Consider the following 26,134-nt stretch of genomic DNA (forward strand, 5'->3'; position numbering starts at 1 on the left):
GGAGTATTTCAACAGAATTCTAAATGAATGCACAATAAGTATACACTCTTATTCAACCATATTCACTAGAAAATGTGGCCTCCTGGTCCTGTCCACTGAGAAATTGAATGTGGCAACAGGAAAAATTAAATTTTCATTTTCTAGGAGATACTCTTCAGTTATCAAATAGTTTAGCTCGCTTGCTCATATTAATGCCTGCTGCTAAACTAGACACAGTTAATTACCATGTATCCATTTTCCCAGGAGTTCTATGAACTCTCCCTCTGCATGGCTAATGCATAGATAGGAAGGCAAATAGCTAGATAAGATAAATTTGGTTTCTCTTTTTAACAGATTGACTGTTCCCATTTTATTCTTGTCCCAGATAACAGGATGCTATAACTAAATATTTTTCTCCCTATATGTTCTCCAGGTTCACAGTGGAACAGGAAGTTGATTTAAAAGACATTTTGAAGCCTCTTGGAATAACTGAAATTTTCATCAAAAATGCAAATTTGACAGCCCTATCTGGTAAGAAGTAAACTCCCATTTAAAAAAAATGTTATTCTATACGAGCTTTTTGAAATGATGATGTTAAATCCTCTATTTACTATGGAATTCTGAGACAAAATATAGGTATCACTTGCCAGATAAATCTAGCAAGAAATATATTTAATTTCTACAAGAAAAACTGTAAATATAGTCATAACATTAAATATATATTATCTGGTCCATGTCTTATCTTTGTTAGTGGATTATATTCTCCACAAGACCTGTCTTATACATCTTTGAATTTTCCATCTGACACAACGCCTTGTAAAGTAGAAAATCAATAAAGTGTTGATTGAATATCTCATATGTCCTGTTATAATGAGTCATATAGGAAGGACAGAAGGGAAAAAGGATAAATAAGTGCCTGCTGTGAGAACTAGACCAATGATTCTTTTTTTAAAAATAAGAATACTCAGTGAAATGATGCGATCATTTTTCCAAGTCGTCAATAAAAAACAGTAGCTTCAAAGTACATTTGGCACATTGGGCTGCCAAGTAATTTATTTTAAATATCCCAAGGAAAAAGATCTAGTTAAATTATTTGATTCAGGTACCATAATTTATTCAGAGTGAAAAAAATCATAAAACGTTAGTAATATTGAAGTATTTAGAATATGTAAAATACTTTTGGAAGTATTTTTAAGTAGCTAACCCCAAGAAATTGATTGAAAAAAGACAACAGTGAGCTTAAGGCTTAGTAAGTAGGCTTATACAATGATAAGTTTCTCTCGTTTCTATAGAAGAGAGAAAACAAAATAGAACCTGTTTTCTGGTGAGATAAAGACAGAAACTCAATATGTAAGCTCTCTTTATATGAAATTTCTTGAACTCAGTTCTCCAACCAAAGAGCAGAATGGTGACAGAAGATTCCTTAGCAGTTCATGTGTTATAGGAGAGAATTCAGTTTTTCTCTCCTGTGGCAGCAGCCTATAGAAAACCAAGCAGACCAAATTAAGCTTCTAAATCTGGAGTGTGAGAGCCCATGGATTGAATTCAGGAAGTTGATGCCCCCACCCGTGAAATTGCATGTAAGTGTGCATGTGCATGCGTGTGGACACACAGGCACTTGCATGGGCATAAACACACACAGAGAGAAAGACAGAGACAGGGTAAAGACCGAGGGTCGTAGCTTTCAAGAAATTCTCAAGGAGTCTGTGATCAAAAAAGCCCTTGCCCTCCCAGATTTAAAACTGGGCAGATTGTTTTCTAAACAGTACTCAGCTTCTAGCAATGAGTTGATACTGATGTATTTGGTACCACAACTCTTACTTCTCGTTCAGAGAGCTTACAGCCCTAAGCACTAATAGAGCTTTTCTAAATGTCTACTATATAAATGTTCCTGTGCAAACAAGAGAAATGAGTTTTGTTTTCATGGCTCATATCCAAGCTCCCAGGGCTCTGAACCATTCAGTGGGGTTGTCAAGAGGAAGAACTAGTGGAGATTCAAAAGGTAATACAGTATCTTTGTACCCTAGTAAGAAATATATTCATGGCTGAAGCATAGCGTGATTTAAAGTTGTAATGACCTCTTTCTTAGGAATTGAGAGAATCCGTCTTACCATACTGGCCAAATTCCAACTGGATAATTACTTTCTGCTTTCTTAACATGGCTCTGTTTTCAGTTTGATTAGCAGTTCCTCACTGTCTCACCCAAACATTTAGGCAGTTATTTCACACAAATAGAATATCTGCTGCCTCTCAGTCCTGAGGGAGTAGCACTGCTGTGGCAAATCAATTATTGTGGTCAGTGTAACTTATAATTTCTGACATATTTGGAAGGTTTATAAGGTAATATTTAATTGTCTTTACTATGTACAGAGACAATAGACATATAACATAAATACACGTTATAAATGCAGATTGCGTGGAGATTTGAAATAATACTAGGATCTTCCAGGGAACTTATACATTCTATATGCAAAGTATTTGTTTGTTTGATCAAACCATGAGACTTGAATCCTTCTCAGTGTATTGTTCACAGGTGCGTTCCCAGTACCTGGCACAAAGCTAACACTTAGTTGGCAAACAGCATATGTTCACTGAAGGATAAAATGGATGGAAGGAAGAAGAAAAGAGGTTTCTTCAGGCCCTCCTACACATTATATTTCTTGGAACATTCAGCTTCTTAAAACATCAGTAAAACATCCAGGATTTGCTATTCTCAAACACCACCCCATTCAGGTTTTCAGGATCACTTGATGAAAGATCTAAAGCAAACCTGTCAAGCTTTCAGTGAGAATTCATTGATTTTTAAATTATTAGTTTTGCCAGAGACTTGGTTGCTCCAGAATGTAAGCATGTAGGCCAATACATCCTTCCATTTTCTCTACCTCTCTCTCTCTCTCTCTGTCTCTCTCTCTCTCTCTGTCTGTCTCTCTCTCCAACACACACAGACACACACACACACACTAATTTATGAATCATTCATTCAAAAACTAGGTATTATCATAACTATAAAACTCACCTCTTTGCTTCCTCTAAACTCTACAGCACTTATCTCTGCATCATTTATTTGGGCACCATATGCTCTGCCTTACATGGTTGGTCTCCTTTTCACATGTCTAGTGTTTTGCCTCTCCAAATAACATGAAAACCTAGATGGTTAAACTGTCTGTAACTCTTAGTAACCCCCACAACTACCAAGGAAAATTATTTGCATTCATTTGTTTATTACTTTCTACTTTAATGAGATCTCATGGTGTTTAGGATATATAACATTAATTATTTTCATGCCATGTCTATTCCTTGTATTAAACAACTGTGCATGAAGTAGGAAGTGTGAGCGAATTACTATGTCATGAAAATAAAGAAATGATTGTGATATCATGCTTGACCTAAAGGAGCATACAGACTTGTAGGGAGAAAGACATAACAGCTGGATTTAATAAAAGGCAGACTGATAGAAATGTTTTATTAGAACAGTGGTTCTCAACGAGGACAATTTTGCCTCCCAGGAAATATTTGGTAATAGCTGGAGATCTTTTTGGTTGTCACAGTTGGGGAATGGTACTGGCATCTAGTGGGTAGAGGCCAGGAAAGCTTTTAAACATCTGCAATGCACAGGACAGCTCCCCCACAACAAAGAATTATCCAGCCCAAAATGTGAATAGTGTTGAGGTTGAGAAGCTCTATACTAGAAAAGCGTTGTGAAAGTAGAAAAGAAGAAAAGAATCAAAAGGCAGAATGGGAGCATATTGGGTCAAAAGACAGGTGAGAATGTATGAATATGAGCTTTTAAATGCATAGAACATTTTTAAGCAACATCTTATAAAGTAATAACAGCAGATGCCTCTGGAATACAAGACAGAGGCTCTTAGATGAGAGAAGAATTGCCATTACATATACCACTCTGTACTGTTTGGGATTTTATCTTGTATATGTATTGCTTTTTCAATTAATTTTTTTACTTAAAAATTAGGAAAAACATTTTTAAAATAGCATTACAGGTAATGATAGAATGAATTAATAAATGTGAAAGCACCCAGAGAACAATTCAGTACTATTGTGACACTGCTACATTTTTAAATTATGTGATTAAAAATTTATCTTTCTTCAAAAATAGCAAATGTGATTTAGCAGTGAAAAAAAAAATTGTTTCACTTTTTCTTGCTTCTGGAAAAACTGAGTGACTTGAGATCCTTTGCTAAGACCTCTTGAGTCCATTCTTTCATTTTCTATTCCATGGCATCCACTCTTATTTCAGGTTCTTATTACTGCTGCCCTAGGCTATTTCAATAGCCTCCTAAATGGTTTCCAATCTTTCTTCAATCTAATCTGTCTTATCTACCACTATGAAGATTAATCACCTTAAAACTCACTCTCAGATCATTCCAGTTGCTGTTCAAAGAATGCCTTTGGTCTGCTGTGTCCTGTGCTCAGCAGGGCATTGAAACCTCTGCTCCCCCAGCCTTCACTCTGGCTCATTTCTTATACACAACTTGTCTCCAGGCACTTGATCTGTGCCTCCCATCTCCCCAGCTCCCCATCTTTGCAAAATCTCTCCCACCCCCAAAAATCTCTTGAACTGAGCCTCAGCTCAAATATCCCCAACTTCATCAAGCCATCATCATTACACCAACCAGAAGTAATAATCACTCCTTCTTAAATTCATGATATTTTGTGCCTTTCTTTGTGGCACATATCACATCTTATTTAATATTATTGTTATTTACACACCTGATATCCCCAGTTGGAGTTTAAATACCCCAAAGGTAGATTCTTATGCATGTGCCCTACAATGCCCAGCATTGTGCTCTCTGCTTTGCACTCACTAAATGAAGAAATGAACAGGATGAGATGCCCAGTATTTATTATATTTATTTTTCATTTCAATTTGATGTCCATTGCTTTTGACACTAAGTTCCATGAACATAAACACAGTAAAGACTCATATAGTAAATGTGGAATGTAGACAGTGCTGGGAATCATTTTCTCCTCAGGCTGTATTTAAAATGCTCCTCTAGTTGAAGTGAAGATTCACTTATAGAGTAGGGCTATTTTTGTAATGGAAATGAATGACTGTCAGCATTTGGATTAATGGATAATCCTCTTGGAAGGTGTAAGGGGAAAGAGAGAGAATGTACTGAATCCTTCAGCATAAAGTACGAGCTTTAATAAAGGAGCCGATAAAATAAGTTAAAAAGACAGTAAAAGCCATATTCAAGTCAGACTCAAGTGCTGTAGATCTATGCTGGCCTGAGTCTTACATCCTGCCCTGTTTGTTCTCTTTCTCCTTGCACCTGCATGCCAGGAGGCTCTATTTCTCTTGCGTTGCTATAAATCTCAGTTCTCCAATTACTTTCCTGCCTGGACTATTGCAACAACAAACACTTGGTATCCCTGCCCCTAGCTGTTTGCTCTTCCAATTCACCCTTCACAGCTGCTGCCATGGGGATCTTCTAAAACCGAAGCAGTCGAGTCTCATTCCTTCTGGACAAAGCCCAGACTCTCTAGCATCACATTAAAAGCTCTTAAAAGTATGCACATCCCCTGCCACTCCCCCACCTCCTCAGAGCCCAGGCTTCAAATGGACTTTCAAGTCATTCCTGCTGTTTCTCTTACTTTGCAAATATAATCTTCTGCTTGGAATGTCCTCACCTTCTCCTCTGACTTTCACTCTTCTACTTATTGTTCAGGAACCATCCCAAATGTCACTGCCTCTGAGAAGCTTACCCTGACACCCTTCTGCCTTCCTACATGGTTTACTTTGTCTCATCTGGAACCTTGCAGCAGTTTGCACATACCTCTGCTGTTGCATATCTCACCTTTTCCATAGACTGTTTACATACTTGTCTCTGAGCTCAGAGCTATTCAAAAGCAGGAACTGTGTCGTAGACATCTTTCTGTCTCCCAGAGCCTAGCATGCTGTGGGTGGGGCAGGACAGGTGCTGAGTGGGTGAGTGCCAGAGCAAATGGCATTGGACCCCACCTGGCTGCAAGTGCGGAGGCTTCTCTCATACTTCCTCATTCCCCACACTCCAGCCACACAGGTCGCCTTTGGGTCCTTAAACATGCCCAGCTTGTATCTGCCCCTGCACCAGCTCCTCCCTACCCCCAAACACTCTCCTTCAGGTCTCCCCATGGCTGTCTCATTTGTATTCCTTTGGTCTCAGCTCAAATTAACCTTCTCACATCCTCCTTTCCTGATACCCTATGTCAAATAACTCCTCTTCCCTGCTCCAGTCACCCACCAGCACATCACCTAATCTTGTTTTCTTAGTTACACTTACCACACCCAGAAACTGTGGTCATTTATTGATTTGCTTTTTTATTTTCCTTATTATTTAATGTCTGCTTTCCCCCTTAATTGGAAGGAGTTGTTCAGTTCACCATAGTATACTCAGTGCATCAACAATGCCTGGCACATAGTAGGTGCTTAGTACATGAATGAATGACTGAACAAATAAATGAATACTTGCTGTTTCTGTAACAAAATCTGTACAAAAAAGCAAATGAACAAACACTATTTCTACCTTGAAAGATCTCAAATTCTAGAAACTTCCAAATTTCAGGCATGGGGCTAAAGGTAAAACTATTTTAGCAACTAGAGCACAGAGACATGTTTGGTGTTCTAGGGTTCTGTTATGATAATCTCTTAATTTTGTTTGTTTTTTTTATTTTGTTTTGTTTTGTTTTTTGTCTTTTCTTCGTGACCAGTAAGGGGATCGCAACCCTTGGCTTGGTGTCGTCTGCACTGCGCTCAGCCAGTGAGCACACCGCCCATCCCTATATAGGATCCGAACCCACGGTGGGAGTGCTGCTGCGCTCCCAAGTGCCGCACTCTCCCGAGTGTGCCACGGGGCCGGCCCTTAATTTTGTTATTTTAAGCATTCCCCTGGTTATGCAGAAATCTGTTTAAATTGGCTGTGTTTAGGAAAATGGACAAAGGAAGTGGTGGCCTCCACTCACACGATGGCCATCCTGCCAGCATTATGTTAATTTCAGATACCTAGAGAGACTTTGGTGCCCTGCACAATACCTCATATGTGCAGGGTACTTGATAAATATTTGCTCAGTGACTGAATGAATGCCTTTAGTACTTTGTCCTGCTTTATTCAGAAGAGCTTGAATTATTGCCCAGCTGTTCTCTGGGGAACCTAGGGTTGGCTGGCCCTGTTCCTATTTTATCCGTTGTAAAAATCCTGGCTCCGTGCTGCCTAGAGGAAAGTAGGACCAGTCATTTGGCAGCAATGTCTGCTGTGGCCAGACAGAGAAGGCTGCTGAGGGCCAGTGTGTAGGTTTTTTTTTTTTTAATCTGTTTGCCTCTGATTACTGATTTATTTATTGAAAGAATAGCTAATTTTCTCTAACCAATGAGGTGAGTTCATCAGTGTAAATCTCCTTAACATCCCTCGCATTTGGATTTAATTCATCAAATATCTGAGTGCATCCCTGGTGCCTGCTGCCTGTTGTGGATGAGATGGAGAGGACAGGCGGAGTACGGGCCCTCGAGGAGGGTATGGTCTAGCAGGAAAGATGGCCTTGAGTGACACGTGATTACATGGGATGAGTGATATTGGAGAGGAGGCGTGGGGGGCTATTAACTTGCCTGTATCCCTGCATGACATGATCGACTTCCACGGTTTGATGGCTGCACTTTCAGCTTACATTTTATTTTAATGTGACTGTTTGAAGTTTGCCCCAGAAGAAGAAAAACTTCATTTTCTTTTTTTCTCTCAGTATCTGTGATGTGATTTCTTATTTGTCCTGTTTTCTCTTACTTATGTCTAAAGGGATGGTATTTTTTCTGAACATTAAATGTCTTGAGGACTCATTTACATCTGCAGATATTTGCTGTCCATTGTGTAACACTTTATCATGCTATGGGAATCAAACATTAGATTTGATCTTTGTTTTGCTGTCTTCAAAATATATTTAATAACACTGGTCTGCTAGGTCCTATTCCCTTTACTCTTCTACTTGATTAGATTTTTAAGCTTTGCAGTGTGTATGTGGCTTTTGTACTCTTTCCCTCTCTGTTGCTGTTCTCAATTTTCTTAGAACATTAATTTTGGATTTATGTGATTTATGTGTTTTATTTATTACAAGAATAAACTTTGTAGATAATTGTGAATGGAATTGTGGTCATAGTGTCCAGAGAGTGACACAAAAAGACTTTGTACACCCAAAGTCTCACAATATGAAATAGCTAACCCCTTTCATTTAACAGTTATGGAAATCCTGTTTATTGTGATATACTGGGTTAAATACTGGAATATTGTTTATTACCAGGAAACTCCTTCTACTTAGGTTAGTTCATTCCTTAGGACCAACTCTATGCCAGAAGCCAGGGAAGCTAAGAGGAATGACACAATGCTTGCTTTAAGGAAGTTGACAGTCCAGAGAGATGTCAATGCAAATATGATATATTATAAAGGCTTCAATAGATTATAGTTCCTGAATTCAGTGGGAAAGAGTGGTTAGATTTATTTTAGTCATTTAGGAATCAGAGGAGAGCAGAAAAAGCTTCTAAGGCCCAGAAGCCAAGCCTTAAAAGTAGATTAGGTGTCTCGTTGTACAACCAGGGTTGAGAGAAGTTCTGGAGAAACAGAGACACAGAAGTGATAAAGTATGGTATGTTTGGGCTATTTCAATTCAAATAATCTATAGCACAGTGTACGGGGTGAAGATCGCTGAATGAATGAAGCAGAGTTGGCCTCATGGAGGTCCTTATATTGTATTCTGAGCCAGGAATATAGGTATGCAAAAGACTGAAGGCGAGGTGGCAGGCAGGACAAGCAGGAGAGGGGATAAAGGGTAGGCAGGGTAGTGGCATAAAATGATTTTTGATACGATCATTCCTGGAGGAATCTTTAATGTGAACTGGAGATGGTTAGGAGAGCATTCTCCACTGCTGTGACATCCACTGAAACTCATTTTTGCAAATTATTTGTATATGTTGCTGGGTTTAATTTTCTGATTTTTGAAGAATTTTTGTCTCCATGTCAATAGGTGAGTTTGGTCCATCATTTTTTTAAATATTGTGCTTCTTCAATTTTGATAGCAAATGAAGACTACCCACAGATGATTTAGACAGCTTTTATTCTCTTTCTAGCATCAAGAATGATTTTATAAGGGATAATACTATCTATTCCTTAAAGATTTGGTTTAAATCACCTAGAAAACCATGTAGGCTTGGAGTCTTTAATGATGTCTTACCAAAATGTACACCCTTTTAAGAAGGTTTTGTTTACTGATTCAATTACTTTAATGGTATTCTATTATTCAGATATTCCATTTTTTTTCATTGACTCAATTTTATAATTAATACATTTCTGTAAAATAGTACAGTTCATGGAAAATATGTTCATTTTCAAAATTATCTGCATAAAGAAGCTATAAGAATCTTTTACAGGAGAAGGGAATATTCTATATCTTATTTGTAGAGGTGGGTTTACAGTCATACACATCTATTAAAACTTATCCAATTGTGTATTGTAAATAGATAGAGTTCATATTAAATAAATTACATCTCATAAAATTGACTAGCATTTATTTGTAAAATACATAGTATTTTTGTGAATTTTAAGAAATTCTCTATGTATCTTTAGATATTTTATATATTTTCCTCTTTATATTGCTTATTTGGGCAATCTCTCTTTTTTCTTCATGAATCTTATTACAAGGTTTGTCCATTTCATTATTTTGAAAAATAACTAGCTCTCTGACATGAACTTTCAACATTCTTGCTTTCTTAATCCTTTCTGCCACAAATACCTTGCAATATCCCTGCCACCACCACCACTGCCACCACTATTTCGTGTGGGTAAATGCACGGATATGAGAGGATAGGTGACTAGAGAGCGTTACAACACTTGGGGCAGAGGCCAGAAATAGAGGGATGATTTTCTTATATCAAGATGCCTAGTGCAGCCAGCAGGTCAGGCCCAGTAGCAATGGAGGCACTTTCCTAAGTGCAGATTGATGTGGCTAACATCTCATTTGGTGTCATTGAGGACAACTCTCCTCAAAATACATGAGGAGGGCTTAGCTGCCAGTGTGTACACTCATTGCCCTTTAGGAACTGGGTTCTGTCACTTTTGCATTCAGTGCCATAACATTGCCTCTTGATGAATGACCCTACCTTAACTGGCAGACTGATGAAACAGGCAGCAGAATCTGAACATAACATAGCATCCATTAACTGCTAAATATTAGTATGTTTTTCTGTCTTGGAATTCATGTGCTTGTTTTACCAACTAAATGTATTTGGTTACTTAACGCAATTTATATTTTTCCTTTGGTTAAAACTACTCCTCTGGATTTTAGGGAGCTAATTATACTTAATTGCTAAATGTAAAAATCTAATTGCTTTTTCCTTTTTTTTTTTTAGTCATCAAATGCATTCTAGAAGACAATGTCATAATGTGTGAGATGGACTATTCAATAATGCAGTGTTTATATCTCAATACCAAATATGACCTGAGGAAGTAATATTCCTATTCAGAGATGCCATTGTTAGGTGTCTTGGGGCTTATTCAAAATAATCAGGTGCTGTGCAACAGATGTATCAAAAATATTGTTGAATACCATTCCCTATGCATGTAACATAATTATGTGTTTTTGGAAACTTGAAGAGAAAATGTATGTTGTGAGGAGGACTTTGTTACTTAGCCCAGTGGGAAATCAATTGCGCTTTTACTGAATGCTGCTGGGCATCAGAAACAAACTTACTTATCTTAAATTTGAATTAGACATCCTGGAATTGAAAAACAAAAGGAAGATATAAATTTGAGTAAATCCCTTATCGTGCTTTCTTGTCCCGTTTTTCTTTTTATGTATTTGGGGTATCTTTTGATTTTGTTTTAATCTTAGGGAAAAGTTGGAAACCCAAGACTGAAAGCTATTTTTTAGTTTGCTAAGGCTGCCATAACAAGGTACCACAGACTGAGTGGCCTAAACAACAGAAATTTATTTTCTCACAATTCTGGAAGTCTGAGATCAAGATGTTGGCAGGGTTGGTTTCTTCTGAGGCTCTCTCCTCCGCATGTAGATGGCCATCTTCACCCTCTGTCTTCATATGATGTATTAGTCAGAGTTCTCCAGAGAAACAGAACCAACAGGGGTGTGTGTGTGTGTGTGTGTGTGTGTGTGTGTGTGTGTGTGTGTGTCTGTGTGTGTGTCTGTGTGTGTGTGTCTGTGTGCGTGCGCGCGCGTGCATGCAAATAGGGCAGGGAAGGAGAGGGAGAGAGAGATTCATTTTAAGGAACTGGCTCACATATTGTGGAGGCTTTGGAAATCTAAAATCTGTAGGGTAGAGATCCAGCAAAGACTTGCTGTTCCAGTCCAAAGGCAGTATGTTGGCAGAATTCCTCTTTGTTCTCAGGAGGTCTTTGTTTTATTAAGGCCTTCAGCTGATTGGATGAGGCCCCGCCACATTGTAAGGATAATCTGCTTTACTCAAGAGTCCACCAATTTAAATGTAAATCTCATCCAAAAACATCTTCACAGAAACATCCAGAATAATGTTTGACAAAATATCTGGGCCCACTGGCCCAGCCAAGTTAACACATAAAATTAATACATGGTCTTTTCTCTGTACCTATCTATGTCCAAATTTTCTCTTTTTATAAGGACACTAGTCATATTGGATTAGGACCCAACCTAATGACCTCATTTTTCTTTTAGTTTGTTTTTATTATTATTATCTTTAAATGACACATAATAATTGTAAATATTTATGGGGTACTGTGTGATATTTCAATATATATATACAATATGTAATGATCAAACCAAGTTAATTAAAATATCCATCACTTTAAACATTATCATTTCCTTGTGTTGGGATATTGGGAAAATAGAATAATTTAATCAGGCCCCCTTGCCTGCCTGTCTGGTTGGGGGTGGTGCAGTGCATTCTTTGTAAGCAAATTGTGGGGGGGGGGAATGAGTGGAATTAGTGTGCATGCACGGCACTGCGGCTTGGCTGGCATCTGCCTCAGGTGTCTGCCCATGTGCGGCCATGCTCTCCAACCTACAGCTTCCAAGGACCTGTTTGCTGGTTACCTAGCTCATAGACCTGGCACGTGAGAGGTCTGGTGACCCAGCCTAGCATGTGAGGGGTCTAGGAACCCAGCCTGGCATGTGAAGGGTTTGTGACCCAGTCTGGACAATGGGCTTGAGGGGTCTATGAGCTTCAGACCCAGCCCTAGCTCGACAATTGGCCCAGTTGGCAGGATTACAGGCAGCTAAAAGAGCTCTACATGGGAACATTTATTTATTTTTTATTTTTTTTATTTTTTTTTGTCTTTTTCGTGACCGGCACTCAGCCAGTGAGTGCACTGGCCATTCCTATATAAGATCCGAACCCGCCGTGGAAGCGTTGCTGCGCTCCCAGCGTCGCACTCTCCCAAGTGCGCCACGGGCTCGGCCCTACATGGGAACATTTAAAATCCTCTCTTCTAGGTAATTGAAAGTATGTGACACCTAATGACCTCATTTTAAGTTAAAACCCTATCTCCAAATACAGTAACATTCTGAAATACTGGGGGTTAGGATTTTAATTTATGAATTTGGGGAGGGGACAAAATTCAGCCCATAACAGCCATTAATTTAAAAGTAAGCATAAGTAGAAATGCAATTCACAAAGAGAAAAATAGTTCTTCTAGCACTAAAAATGTGTTATTTCCTCTGTTCATAGGGTAAAGCCTGTTTGTGACTCCTCAGATAAACCAATTAACTGGAATGGAAAGTAACTTTTTAATATATTTACATTTCTGCAAATTAGAAGTGAATTTTATTTTTCTTTACTAAGGATTTTTACGTTATCATAGTAATTAGAGATTAGGTTAAAAGAAGAAAAAACTTATTCCGGTTATATCTGGATTTTTACCTATTTTCATTTTGTGTTTTTAGATTCCAAATTAGAGAGCAATGTGTAAGATATTTTCATCTTGAGTTATGAACTAATTTGAAGTCATTATTATAAACAGAGTTTCCACTTTTTCTGGCAATATAAGAAATAAACAATGGGAAAACTACCAATAAAATGAAGGTAGAAAATTAACAAGTGAATATGAAATGAGAGCAGATTAGAAACCACATCTTCAACAGTTCTCTCATATCATAAATGAACTCTTGTAACATCTCATGTTTTATATCAGTATCTTATTCTCTTATGTCTCTGAAACCTATTTAACAAAAGGATATAATGTTTCCCTATCTCTGATAACTAAAGAAATGCTACCAATTCTCTTTTTGCAGATAACAAAGAGATTTTCTTTTCTAAAGTAATTCACAAGTCCTTCATAGAGGTTAATGAAGAGGGCTCAGAAGCTGCTGCTGCCTCAGGTACTACGTTGTTTTCTAAAATGTTCTCACCTCTTCCAGAATTGTACTTTTAAAGCAATCTTGGGTGGGGATGGAGGGTCATTTTCAGAGCCAAGTGAAAAAACTGACTCTGCTCTTAGAAGTCAAGCAAATGCTGAACCAGCCAGAATTTTCTAAATAGGATGTGAAGCTTGTACTCACTACAGTGCCCTTTGCAGAGTAACTCCCCTCTTCCTTTCTCTCTAATGAGAGACAGGACAGTGGCAGCTCTGTGAGAATAGATTTTCCTGCTGTACTGCCCATTTAAATATTTCCCTGCTGCCATTTAAAATTTTTTCTTCCTACCTAATTACTTGGGGAAGTTGGTTCTTAATTTTGTCAGTGAAAAGTTTTGATTTTTTAATAGCACATACATAAATGAGTATATCATAGAAAGTAATAAATAATTATAAATATTTTTAACTAAATAATACCAATAAAAATAATAATTTTAAATTAATTTTAAAATTTGGACATAAATCACATGTCTAAAGTATGATGGTAAGTGTCCTTAATCATTTTGATAGTTCTGACTTCCCGAGAACTGAGAATGATTTTTCCATTGCTTTTATTTGTTTGGATTTGTTTCAATTTCATGTTCAATAACTATCATCAAATTTTAGTAGCACTTTAGCCCCTCTGCTAAAATGTTAGTATATTATATTTGCGTACATTATTTCTAACTTTTGCATGTATTTGTCTACTAAAAGGATATCACCAGTCATAGCAGTATTTTTAGAAGGAAATAGAAACACAGTAGTCTCAGGCATCAAGAAAGCTTAAAATAATTTAATCTTGACTTTTTTCTGACAATTAACTGCACTGCAGCAAGTGCACAACAGTCATCCCATAATAAGGATCTCAGGAGGAATCAGTATCCTAGCTGTAGGAAACACCATTGCATCTCTCGTGGTTATATTTTTCTTTTAATCACTGTCATCCTAACCACTTCTAGAAACTGGCGACTTGTGGAAAAATACCCATTTCAGACAAAAGAAATAATGACTTGAAAATATAAAGAAACTGCCGTCATTTTTGGTTTGAGGATTTTTTTTTTCTTTCTTTTCCCCCTTTCCTTAAAGTCAAAGGCATTTTAGTAAATCACAAGTATTTATCTAAGGCTGAGATTAAAAATTTTATGACAGGCAGAATAAATTGCCCTATTATTTTTGGTGGGGTGGGAGGAGGAAATTGTGTGGTATGTATTTGTTTTGTCTTTAAAAAAGGTCAAGCAAATATAGTAACACCTTTATCATTTTTCTCTAAGTCTTTAAAATCTTGTCTGTCAACTGTTGCCTTTGCATTAAATGGATAGATATAGATGGTTTTGAGAAATTACTCATTAGTCTCTGCACAGACACAGACATGTAATTACTTTCTCTCTGCACTGTAGGAATGATTGCAATTAGTAGGATGGCTGTGCTGTATCCTCAAGTTATTGTCGACCATCCGTTTTTCTTTCTTATCAGAAACAGGAGAACTGGTGAGTCTGTTATAAGAACAGAATGTTATTTAATAGGATACAAAGAAACTTTTTATTTAATTGAGAACTTTTTTTCACAGTATTTATCAGATAATTTCTAATGTTCAGTGTTTTACATGCAGATAATTTTATTTTTATTATTAGAACATTGCTAATTATAAGCAAGAAGGAAACTAAATATCCTATTCTTTTTTTTGCTTCCAAACCAACGCAGGTACAATCCTATTTATGGGACGAGTCATGCATCCTGAAACAATGAGCACAAGTGGACATGATTTTGAGGAACTTTAAATTACTTCATTTGATTAACAAAGAGAACAGTAACTAAGCACATTATGTTTGCAACTGGTATATATTTAGGATTTGTGTTTTACAGTATATCTTAAGATAATATTTAAAATAGCTCCAGATGAAAACAATGTGTGTAAATTATAAGTCAACTTGTCAAGGAATGTTATCAGTATTAAAGTAATGGTCCTGTTATGTCATTGTGTTTGTTGTGCTGTTGTTTAAAATAAAAAAGTACATATTGAACATGTGAACAGCTTTGTTTTTCATTTTAGAAGTTGTAGTGGCTCCTGGATGCATTTGAGTTTGAGATTGTTAGAGAGTAATAATTAACACTGCAGAATATATTGGTCTTATTTTCTAGTACAAGTAGTTGATTCCAGTGAGGGCAGTATCAACTTCAAGGTCTCCAGTAAATCACTTTGTGATTTGTTGGCTGAAATAATGCTGTTTCCTGGGAAAAAAAAAAAAAAAGATGTTATCATGTCTCATGAATGGAACAAGGTCCATTTAATGCCAAATTTTTAATTATGTGATTAACAATTCAGAAAAAGTTTGAAACATTTCAAAGTTCGTCAGAAACAGTTTACATGTTACTTTCTTGTGGTATTTTGCTGTGATTTGAAGCTGTTACCCAAAATTGATATATTATCATTAACTTTGTATCAGTTCAGGAGAGTTTGGGTAAACCAGGCCTGACCCTAGAGGCACTAAATTCTAAACTCTGAGGAAGAACTTGAAAATTTGCACTTTCTGTGAGCTGTATTTGTGATTTTGTCACAAAATAAATCTTGAATACTGCTAAAGGATACATATGGAATACTTATATAGTACTTGTTTAGATATGGTTAATTTATAGAAAATTAGATACATCAATAAAGTGCAATAAGTCAGTGTTTCTCAAACTTTGTTGTATAACGAATCACCTGGGGATCTTATTAAAAACGCAGATTCTCAATCAGTAGGTCTAGCATGTGGCCCAAGATTGTGCATTTCCAACAGGCTCTGAAGTGATGCCTCTGCTATTTGTCCATGGACTTTGGTGTTTGTCACTTTGGTAGCAAAACTCCACTTAATATAAGTTTTCAGGTTTGGTTTTTTCATAAACAGAAACAGAAAGACTGTATAATATTCATAGAGTTTGAAGGGTTTCGGGGATAGGGCAGGTTGGTAGTCTGTATTAATAATGCAATACACTTGTCCAAAATGGAAAAATAAAAGGATTTATTTGAAACTTTTTTTCCCCTGTTACTTACTATGGACAAATGCAAATACCTCTGCATAGTAGAACACTTGAAATATATTCTTTAAAAATATGCAGACATTTGGGCTGACCCCGTGGCGCACTCGGGAGAGTGCGGTGCTGGGAGCGCAGCAGTGCTCCTGCCGCGGGTTCGGATCCTATATAAGGATGGCCGATGTGCTCACTGGCTAAGACATTTATAGGCAATACCCATAAAAGAATTTATGAATACCCAAGGACACAATACTTAACACTGAATCTTTTATAGCTTATATTTTCAGAAGACTTATAGTTTATTCATAAAGCTTAGGTTATTGTAGAACAGTGCTGTCGTTTTCATTTATAGTGTATACAGGTTGCGCTAACTGATGTTGATTCAGTATTGATATTCTGAGTTCGTTATCATATCACTACTTTCTCTGCGTTACTGTATCACTGCTTGCTAAGCATTACATTATTGCTATATCTTTATGTCCATCAGTCAACTAAATGAATTACCTATAAGAAAGAGTAAACATCATTAGACAATCGTGGATTTTGTACAGTTCAAAATGTAATTTTTATTAGCTGATATAAGATTAAAGTCTACCATTCAGAATGTTTACCTTAAAGTACTTCAATACCGTGTAAATGTCCTATAAATGAAAATGGATTCTCCTTTGTTATTAGCATGCTTGGGGAATGCTTAAAAATATAACACTTGATGGTACCAAGTTATTGCCTTTTGTTAACAGACTTTGTTTACAATTCTTCAATATTTTCTTTTTCTTGAAAAAGTTACATCTTATAGTTTGGTTCTATCTTCCTTAAAATTGATAAATTACTACAAATACATACACACACACACACATTCTCTCTCTCAGTGTGTACAGTTTACCAAAAATTTTGCTCTTTGAACCTATTTCTTTTGGAGGAAATAAATAATTATACAGCTTTTACTTTTACTTTAAATCTTTATTTTACTTCATTGTGTATACAATAGGCTGGACTGAATAATTATAGAGAATATAAACTTCTAAATTTTGACATCACCATGACCAAATAATTATTAGAATCAGTCTTAAGTAGAAATGTTTATTTGAATACCAGAAAAATTGGGTTTTATAAAAATAATAAAAATTAAATATGGTAAAGAACATTTTATTCTCATTAAATGTGTATATTATGCATAATATAATTTACTGCCTTTGACATACAAGTATAATCAACTTATTAAATTTATAATGATAGATGTTTTTCTTACCTGATAAACTTTTTTTAAAAAACCAGAATGGCCTGGGCCATATCAGTTATTGGCCAAAGGCATCTCTAAATACATCTGTGTAAAGTATAGGTCTTTGTTGCAATCCTGATAAAATAAAAGGAATGACTAGTTGTAATCCCAAAAATGGCTGCCAAAAAGTCTGTAACCTTGCCGTTCTCTCAGAACCTCACTACAACACTATTCCATATGAGGGGACCCATTTAAAGAAGCATGGGCTAGACAGAGTGCAAGGTACTTTAGCTAAACTACTTCATTGTAAGACTGGCCCAAGGTATGCACTCAATAAAAAATATTCTAACAAGGTTCCAATGTAGCCATTTCCTTCCTGGAAGTCTAAACTGACTATTAATACTTTAATACATCTAAAAAATTATTTGACTGAACTAAAAACAAATCTCCAATTGACTAAAGTGCATCGTTAAAAAGAAATTCTGGACCCATATGAAGAGAGACCAAAAGGAGTTCTAATTCAGCTCTTGTTTCCCAGAATGTGGTGGAATCTCTATAGGTGATATAATATCCAGATAGGTAAAGGGAGGCATAAAAAGGACTGTGGTCTTGTGGGCACCTCTAACACCAGCACTCCACAAGTGTTCTTTATTTGATAGGTGGGACCCAGGTACCAGCGAGCAGCTTCTGGCCCACTCTCGTCATATATCATTAAAAAAAAAAATCAGTTATTTTTCTGCATGAAAACTGAACCAGAAATCCACTCCGTTACATTCCACTTCATGTAGTATAGCTGTGTGTGTGTGCATCTGCATTCTTTTTTTTCTCTCTCTCTCTCTTTTTAATGTTTGCTTTAATGGCTTACTGTCTGCACTGAAGATTTCTCTCCTCAGTATGACCGTAGATGAGAGAAGCCCTACCACATCCATCGTTATTTACTGAGCAGTAATTTACCCTCCCCCAGGATGCTTGATAGCATTTTTTCCAAAGCTTGAGGAAACCCCATTAGAGAAAAAGAGGGAGAAATTTAATTATAAGTTAAAACTCATTCACATACAGACTCTGCTCTTCAAAGTTCTTTCAGGTTGAAATTTTCATTCGAACTCCACAATCTTTAAAAAAAAGCAAGAACTATTATTGTCATTTTAAAAATTTGTAAACTGAGTTTTAAATAAATGACTAAGCAAAATTAATATGCAATTAGGTAACTGAAAAGGGACTGAGTAATCATTTATCTCACATTGCTCTATTTGATACAAATAGTGAATTTATTGGCCTTTTACCTACCAACTGTCCAGTTTATATGTGAATGAATGAATGCAGTGATGTCTTTGCCAATGAAAAATTATTTTTAAAATGACTTCTCCACTAAGCCTAACTTTCTAACAAGATCATAATAGTGGCTCCTCTCTGTTGTAGGTTCATAAAAGTTAATGGACATCAAAGGAATCCTCAGTAGACCTGAAGTCAATTAAAGTATCTGAAATGTAAACATTTCCCAGTTCAGTGCTATTTATCAAAGATTACATGTTGTGTTATGCCTTTGTCATATGACACAAAAAAGAAACAATGAAAAAAGAAACTTGTAATTTAAGGGGAATTATTAAAATCTGGTGCCAGCCTTTACAACATCGGAGTTTTGTTTGTTTGCTGGCAGCTGGCCAGGACAGGCATCAAACCCTGGACCTTAGTGTTATCAGCACCATGCTCTAATCAGCTGAGCTAACTGGCTGGCCAGGGATTTCTTTTTAGAGTGTGCTGGTAGTTTTTCAGTTCTTCCATTTTTAAGTAAGAATAAATATGGCACTAAGTTAATAATTTTACTGCTTCTAAAATGTCTTGAACTGCGATGATTTTTTAAATTTACATCAAACTTCACTCTTTTTTGGTGGTACAGTTTTATGAGTTTTAAAACACGTATTGATTCACGTAACCTTCACAATCAAAACACAGAACAGTTCACTCTACCAAAAAACTCTCTGTTCTGCACCTTTGTGGTTGCAGTCTCTCCCCACCTGCAGCCTCTGGTAAGCACTCATCTGATCTTCATTGCTGTGATTTTGTCTTCATCGCTATGATTTTTTCATATGAACAGAATGATACAGTATTAATTTTTTTCTATCGCTATGTAGTGATCCACTGTGTGGATATACCACAATTTGTTTACCCACTCACTCATTAAAGAAATTTGTGTTATTTCTAACAGGTAGAGATCATAAATAATATTGCTATAAACATTCATATGCAGTTTTTTGTGTGAACCTAAATGAAAACTTTCATTTCTGTATGATAAAAACACAGGATTGGGATTACAGGGTCATATAACAAGTGTGTGTTTAACTTTATAAAGAGCTGCCTAAATGTTGTCTGTAGTAACTACAATTTTGCATTCCTATTAGCAATATATGAATTCTCCAATTGATCTACATTCCTGTCAGCACTTGCTAGTGTCAGGTTTTGTGTGCGTGTGTGTATTAGTCATTCTAATAGATGTGTAATGATATCTAATTATGGGGGTTTTGTTTGTTTCTTTGTTTTATTTTTGGCCATAAAACAAGTCTTAGAACATTTGAAAAGACTAAGATCATAGAAAATATGTTCTCTAACCATGATAACAGAAATTTAGAAAATCCATAAATATGTGAAAATTAAACACTCTCCTAAATAAACACTGTGTAAAGAGAAAAATCACGGGGAAATTAGAGAGTACTTTGATATAAAAATAGATGTCCTCTTCTTTTTATGGTCTCTCCCGTTGACTCACTTTGTGTCTGTCAATGAAGTTGAGTGTCTGGCAGGCCACCCACATGGAAGTGGTGTTTCTGGTGTGCTCGTTGCCTGTTTGCAGTTGTGGGCAGGGGGATGAGGAAGTGGCCCTTGGCTTCTGCCTCAGGCCCCCGGGCATGCTATCCTGCTTGCCTGCTTGCTCGCAGCGTGAACAGCCCTCAGCTTCTGCCTCAGGACCTTGGGCATAATTATGGTTTAAATTTGCTTATCCCTAAGACTTGATTTGATTTCTCTAATGTTGGGCAATTTTTTGTAAGGTTATTCTTCATCTGTGTATCATCTTTGGTAAAGTATCTGTCAAAATATTTGACCTTTTTTTCTTTTTTTTTAACTGGGTTATTTGTTTTCTTGTGTTGAGCTTTGGGAGTTCTTTAATATTCTGGATATGAATCTTTTGTCAAAATGTGACTTATAAATATTTTCCTTCAATCTATAGCTTATCTTCTCATTCTCCTTTAACAGTGTCTTTCACACTAAAAAGGTTTAAACATTTTTGTCTTCAAGAAGAAGTCAAATAATTTTTGAGATTGTGTTGTATCAAAGAACTTTGCATAACCTAAAGTCATAATGACTTTCTTTTACATTTTTCTTAGTAGTTTTATAGTTTTTACATTTAAGTATACGGTCCATTTTGAGTTAATTTTTGTGTAAGGTGTTGGGTAGTACTTATTTCTTTGGCATACATGTGTCCAGTTGTTCCAGCACTAGTCTATTCTTTTCTGCTCAATTGTCTCTGCAACTTTGTTAAAAATCACTTGACAGTATTTGTGTGTATCTATTTCTGGTCTGTCTATTCTGTTCTATCAATCTATGTGTCTATTTTTTCTCTAGTACCACACTGTCTTGCTTACTGAAGTTTTAGAATAAGCCTTAAAATTAGATAGTGTGAGTGTTTCAATTTTGTTTTTCTTTTCAGAATTGCTTTGGCTCTTTACTTCCTTCTCCTTTTCATATACATTTTGGAATCTGCTCTGTGTATCTACAATATGCACAACATATAAAAGTTCTACTGGGATTTTGCATGGGACTATGTTAAATCTATGGACCAATTTTGGGAGAATTTATAACAATATTAAATCTTCCAATTCATGATAATGGTATGTATTTCCATTTACTTAAAAGTTTGTTTTATTTTTTTTCATAAGTTTTCAGCACACATATACTGAACATATGTAGTTGGATTTATATCTAAGTATTTCAATTTCTAAAACTATTATGAATGGTACTTTAAAAAGTTTTTGGTTTCCAGTTGTTCATTGCTAATACATAAAAGTGATAATTAACTTTTTATATTGATTGACCATGTATCCTGTAGTCATGTTAAACTCACTTATTTATTGTAATAGTTTTTGTAGATTATACAGGATTTTGTACATAAACCATCATGTCATCACTGAGAAGGGATTTTTTTTTCTTATTTTATTATTGATATTGGTTGGAACTTTCAGTAAAATGTTAAATAGGAGCGGTGAGAGTGGACATCCTTGCTTTGTTCCAGAAAGAATGAGCAGTCAGTCTTTCACTATTAATAATAACGCTAGTTATCAATATTTTTATAGATATCCTTTAACAGGTTAAGGATGTTTCCTTCTATCTTTAATGTGCTGAAATTTTTTATCATGAATGAATGGAATGTTTCCAAATTCTTTTACTGCATCTATTGTTATAGTCATGTGGTTCTTCTTTGGTCTCTTAACATGGTATATTTCATTGGTTGATTTTTGAATGTTCAAGCATCCTTGCTTTCTCAGGATACACCCCCACTTCATGATGTTCTTTTTCTTTTAATGTATAAAAAATATTCTTTTTATATATTGGTGGATTCAATACGCTAATATTTTGTTGAGGATTTCTGCATCTATGCTCATGGGAGATATTGGGCTCTAGCTTTCTTTTCTTATATTGCTGTCATTTGGTTTTGAAATACAGTAAAACTGGTCCCACAAAATGAGTTGAAAATTGTTCCCTCCTCTTTTATTTTGTAGATATTGTGTAAAATGGGCATTATTTCTTCGTTAAGTGTTTTGTAGAATTCATCACTGAAACCAGCTGGGCTTGGACTTTGAGAAAGTGTTTAACTACTTCTAATTCAATTTCTTTAATAGACATAGAGCTATTCAGGTTGTCTATTTCTTCTTGGGTGAGTTTGAGTAGTTGTGACATACCAAGAATTGGTTCATTTCATCTAAATTGTTCAATTCATGTGCATAGAGTTGATCTTAATGTTTCCATATATCCGTCAGTGTCAGCAGGATCTTAAGTGGCATTCCTCTTTCAATCCTGACAATTGTGATTTGTGTTTGCTTTCTTTTCCTTTTTGTCAGTCTGGCTAGAGGTGTATCAATTGTATTGATCTTTACAAATGAGTTTTTTATTCCATTGATTTTACTCTACTTTATTCTGTTTTTAATTTTATTCTTATCTTTTATGTCTTTTTTTTCTATTTTCTGTGGGCTTAGATTGCTCTCTTTTTTCTGGTATCTTAAGATGGAAGCTTATATTATTAATTTAAGACCTTTCTTCTTTTTAAATATAAGTATGTAATTTTACAAATTTACTCCTAAAACTACTTTAGATACATCCCTCAATCTTTAATATGTTATGTTTTCATTTTAATTCAGTTTAAAACATTTTCTAATTTCTCTCGAGACTTCCTCTTTTACCCATGGATTTTTTTAGAAGCGTGTTGTACAATCTCCAACTATTTTCAGAATATATATATATGTAGTATAATATATATAACTTGTTTTTAGTTTAATTCCATTTTAGAGAACATAATTCATATGACACTAATTCTTCTAAATTTGTTAAAGACCCAGCATATCATATGGTATATCTTGGTGAATGCTCCATGTACACTGAAAAGAATGTATATTTTCCTGCTGTTGGGTGGTGTGTTTTATAAGTGTCAATTAGGTTAAATTGGTTGATTATATTGCTCAGGTCTTCTGTATCTTTGCTGACCTCCTGACTACTTGTTCTAGCAATTACTGAGAAAGGAGTGCTAAGCTTCCAACTGTACTAGTAATTGTGTATGTTTCTATTTCTCCTTTCAGTTATATCAGTTTTTGCATCATGTGGTTTGAAGCTCTGTTGTCAGGTACATACACATTTAGAACGGTTATGTCTTCTGGGTGACATAACACTTTTATCATTATATTTTTATTGTTCTTTATCCCTGAAAGTTTTCCTTGCTTCTAAGTCTGTTTTGACTGATATTAGTATGGCTGCTTTAGCTTTCTTTTTATTAGTGCTTGCATGGTATAACTTTTCCATCCTTTTAAATTTAACCTATCTATGTTTTTAGAGTTGACCCTCTGTATCCATGGGTTCCTTATCCATGTTTTCAACAAACCATGGATAGAAAATATTTGGAAAAAAAATTATACAGAGTTCCAAAAAGCAAAATATGATTTTGCTGCATGCCAAGTGCTACACTGAATCCACACAAATAAAGTAATGTGTAAGCATTGTGTTGGGTATTATAAGAGGTCTAGAGATGATTTAAAGTATATGGGAGGATGTGGATAGGTTATATGCAAATACTATGCAATTTTATATAAGGCACTTGAGCATCTTTGAGTTTAGGTATTCACGAGAGATCTTGGAACCAATCCCCCACATATTCTGAGGGACAACTGTACATTTAAAGTGCTTCATGTAGATAGCATTTAGTTTGGTCTTGTTCTTTTTATCCAGTCTGACTACCTTTATCTTTAGTCAGTATGTTTGGATCATTTACATTTAATGGAATTATTAATATGGTTGAATTTAGGTCTATCATTTTGTTACTTGTTTTCTGTTTGTCCACTTTTTTTCTTTTTCTTATTCCTCTGCTTCCTCTTTCTTGCCTTCTTTGGGAATATTTGAATTTTTCCTACTCTTGAATTTCAGTTTACTTATTGACTTTTCACTGTTGCTTTTTGGATAGATTTTTAGTGATTGCTTCAGGGATTATGAGTTAATTTTCACATTCCACTTACTATTAACATTTCACTACTTCACACAGAATGTAGAAACCTTAAAACCATGTCATTTTCTTATCTTCCCTCCTTATGTCATAGCTGTTATATGTATTACATGTACATACAATAGGGAAATCTCATCAGACAATAATTATGATTTTTGGTTTAAATTATCATACGTATTTTAAAGAACTTAAAAGGAGAAATATAGTCTATCATATTTACCCATATATTGACCATTTTGATTGCGAAGTTGTGGGTTTCTTTCTGATAACATTTTTTCTTCCCTGAAGAACGTTTGTTAGCATTTCTCTTAGAACGCGACTATTAGTGAGAATCTCTCTTAGTCTTTCTTATCAAAGAATGTCTTTATTTCACTTTTATTCCTGAATGATAGAATTCTACGTTGACAGTTCTTTTCCCTCAGCACTTTAAAATGTTGTTCCATTGCCTTCTTAACCTCCATGATTTCTGATAAGAATTCCACAGTTATTTGCATTAGTGTTCCCTGTATGTGATGTGTCATTTATATCTGGTTGCTTTCAAGATTTTTTCTTTATCTCTGGTTTTCAGCACTTTATGTGGTTTTGAGTTTATCCTCAAAAATAAAATTTCTTAAATCTGTAAATATATATCTGTCACAAAATTTGGGACATTATTTAGCCTCAATTTGTTCCAAAACATTCTCTACCTCAATATCTTTATTTTCTTATAGAACTCCAATAACCTGTAGTTAGTCCTCTTACTATTATCTCACAGGTCACTGAGGCTTATTCATTTTTTAAAACATTTTTTGTTTTCTGTTGTTCAGATTGCTTAATTCCTATTGATCTATGTTCAATTTACAGACTCTTTCCTGTGTTATCACTGTTTTACTATTGAGCCCATCCAGTGAATTGTTTATTTCAATTATCATATTTTTCAGTTCTAAAATTTTCATTTGGTTGCTCTTTATAACTTCTGTTTCTACTCTGAGTCATTTCAGATTCACTTTCATTTCAAAAGCGATTGTCCTTACTTCATTATGCAAGGTTATTATAGCTGTTTTAAAGTATTTGATAAATTCCAGTACAGTATTTTGATCATTTCAGGTGTTACATCTGTTGATTGTCTTTCCCCTCATGAATTGTTAAGAGCTTTCTAAATTTTTGTGTATTAAGTAATTTTGGATTGTCTTCTAGGTATGTTTAATGTCCTATTTAAATCTTCTGGAAAATTGTTTTGTTTTAGTAGTCATTTGACCAAAGTAGGTTCAGGCTGCATGTCCTGACTTGCTTTCTGTGGGCTGTAGTTCCAATATCAGTTCAGTTTTTGTTATCATTGTTGTTTATTGAAACATAATTGATTGTACATATCTGTGGGGTATAGTGTTGAATATCAATACCTGTGTGCAATATTTAGTGCTCAACTCAAGACAGTGTATTCAAGATTATGCAACATAACCATTTTTTTGTGTGTGTGTGGCCCTTTACCAATTTCTCAGTCCGGTTTTGAAAGCCTTTACAATGTTATTTATTTGGATCTGTTTAGTATGTTCACCCCCTGGGGCCAGTCTAGTACCTGGACCTTTATCTGCATTATAGTTCAGTTGTCAAAAGCTTTGGTATACTGTTTAAAGTTAGTTTCACACATAACAATTCAGAGAGTGTTCAACACTTCATACTGAACTCTGTGGAATCTGGTTCTTAATTTCTTTGCAATGGAAATCTTTAAGTTCTCTAAACCAGGGCTTCTCAAACTTTAACGTGTATAAGTACCTCATGGAAATCTTGGCAAAGTTCAGATTCTGGTTTAGTAGGTCTGGGGTTAAAATTGGA

At 35.4% G+C, this 26,134-nt stretch overlaps 1 protein-coding gene across 1 annotated transcript in view; it reads left to right on the forward strand.

The window, feature by feature from the left end:
* SERPINI1 (serpin family I member 1) overlaps window positions 1-15,112 on the forward strand; it is a 63,626-nt gene extending 48,514 nt beyond the window's left edge. The window contains exons 6-9 of the mRNA XM_063077457.1: window positions 413-510; window positions 13,234-13,320; window positions 14,732-14,821; window positions 15,036-15,112. Coding sequence (XP_062933527.1) covers window positions 413-510; window positions 13,234-13,320; window positions 14,732-14,821; window positions 15,036-15,112 — 352 coding nt within the window. The remainder of the gene's footprint in view (window positions 1-412; window positions 511-13,233; window positions 13,321-14,731; window positions 14,822-15,035) is intronic.
* Window positions 15,113-26,134: the final 11,022 nt, after the last annotated feature.

This window comes from Cynocephalus volans, chromosome 1 (genome assembly GCF_027409185.1).
Source record: "Cynocephalus volans isolate mCynVol1 chromosome 1, mCynVol1.pri, whole genome shotgun sequence".
NCBI classification, from domain to species: Eukaryota; Metazoa; Chordata; class Mammalia; order Dermoptera; family Cynocephalidae; genus Cynocephalus; species Cynocephalus volans.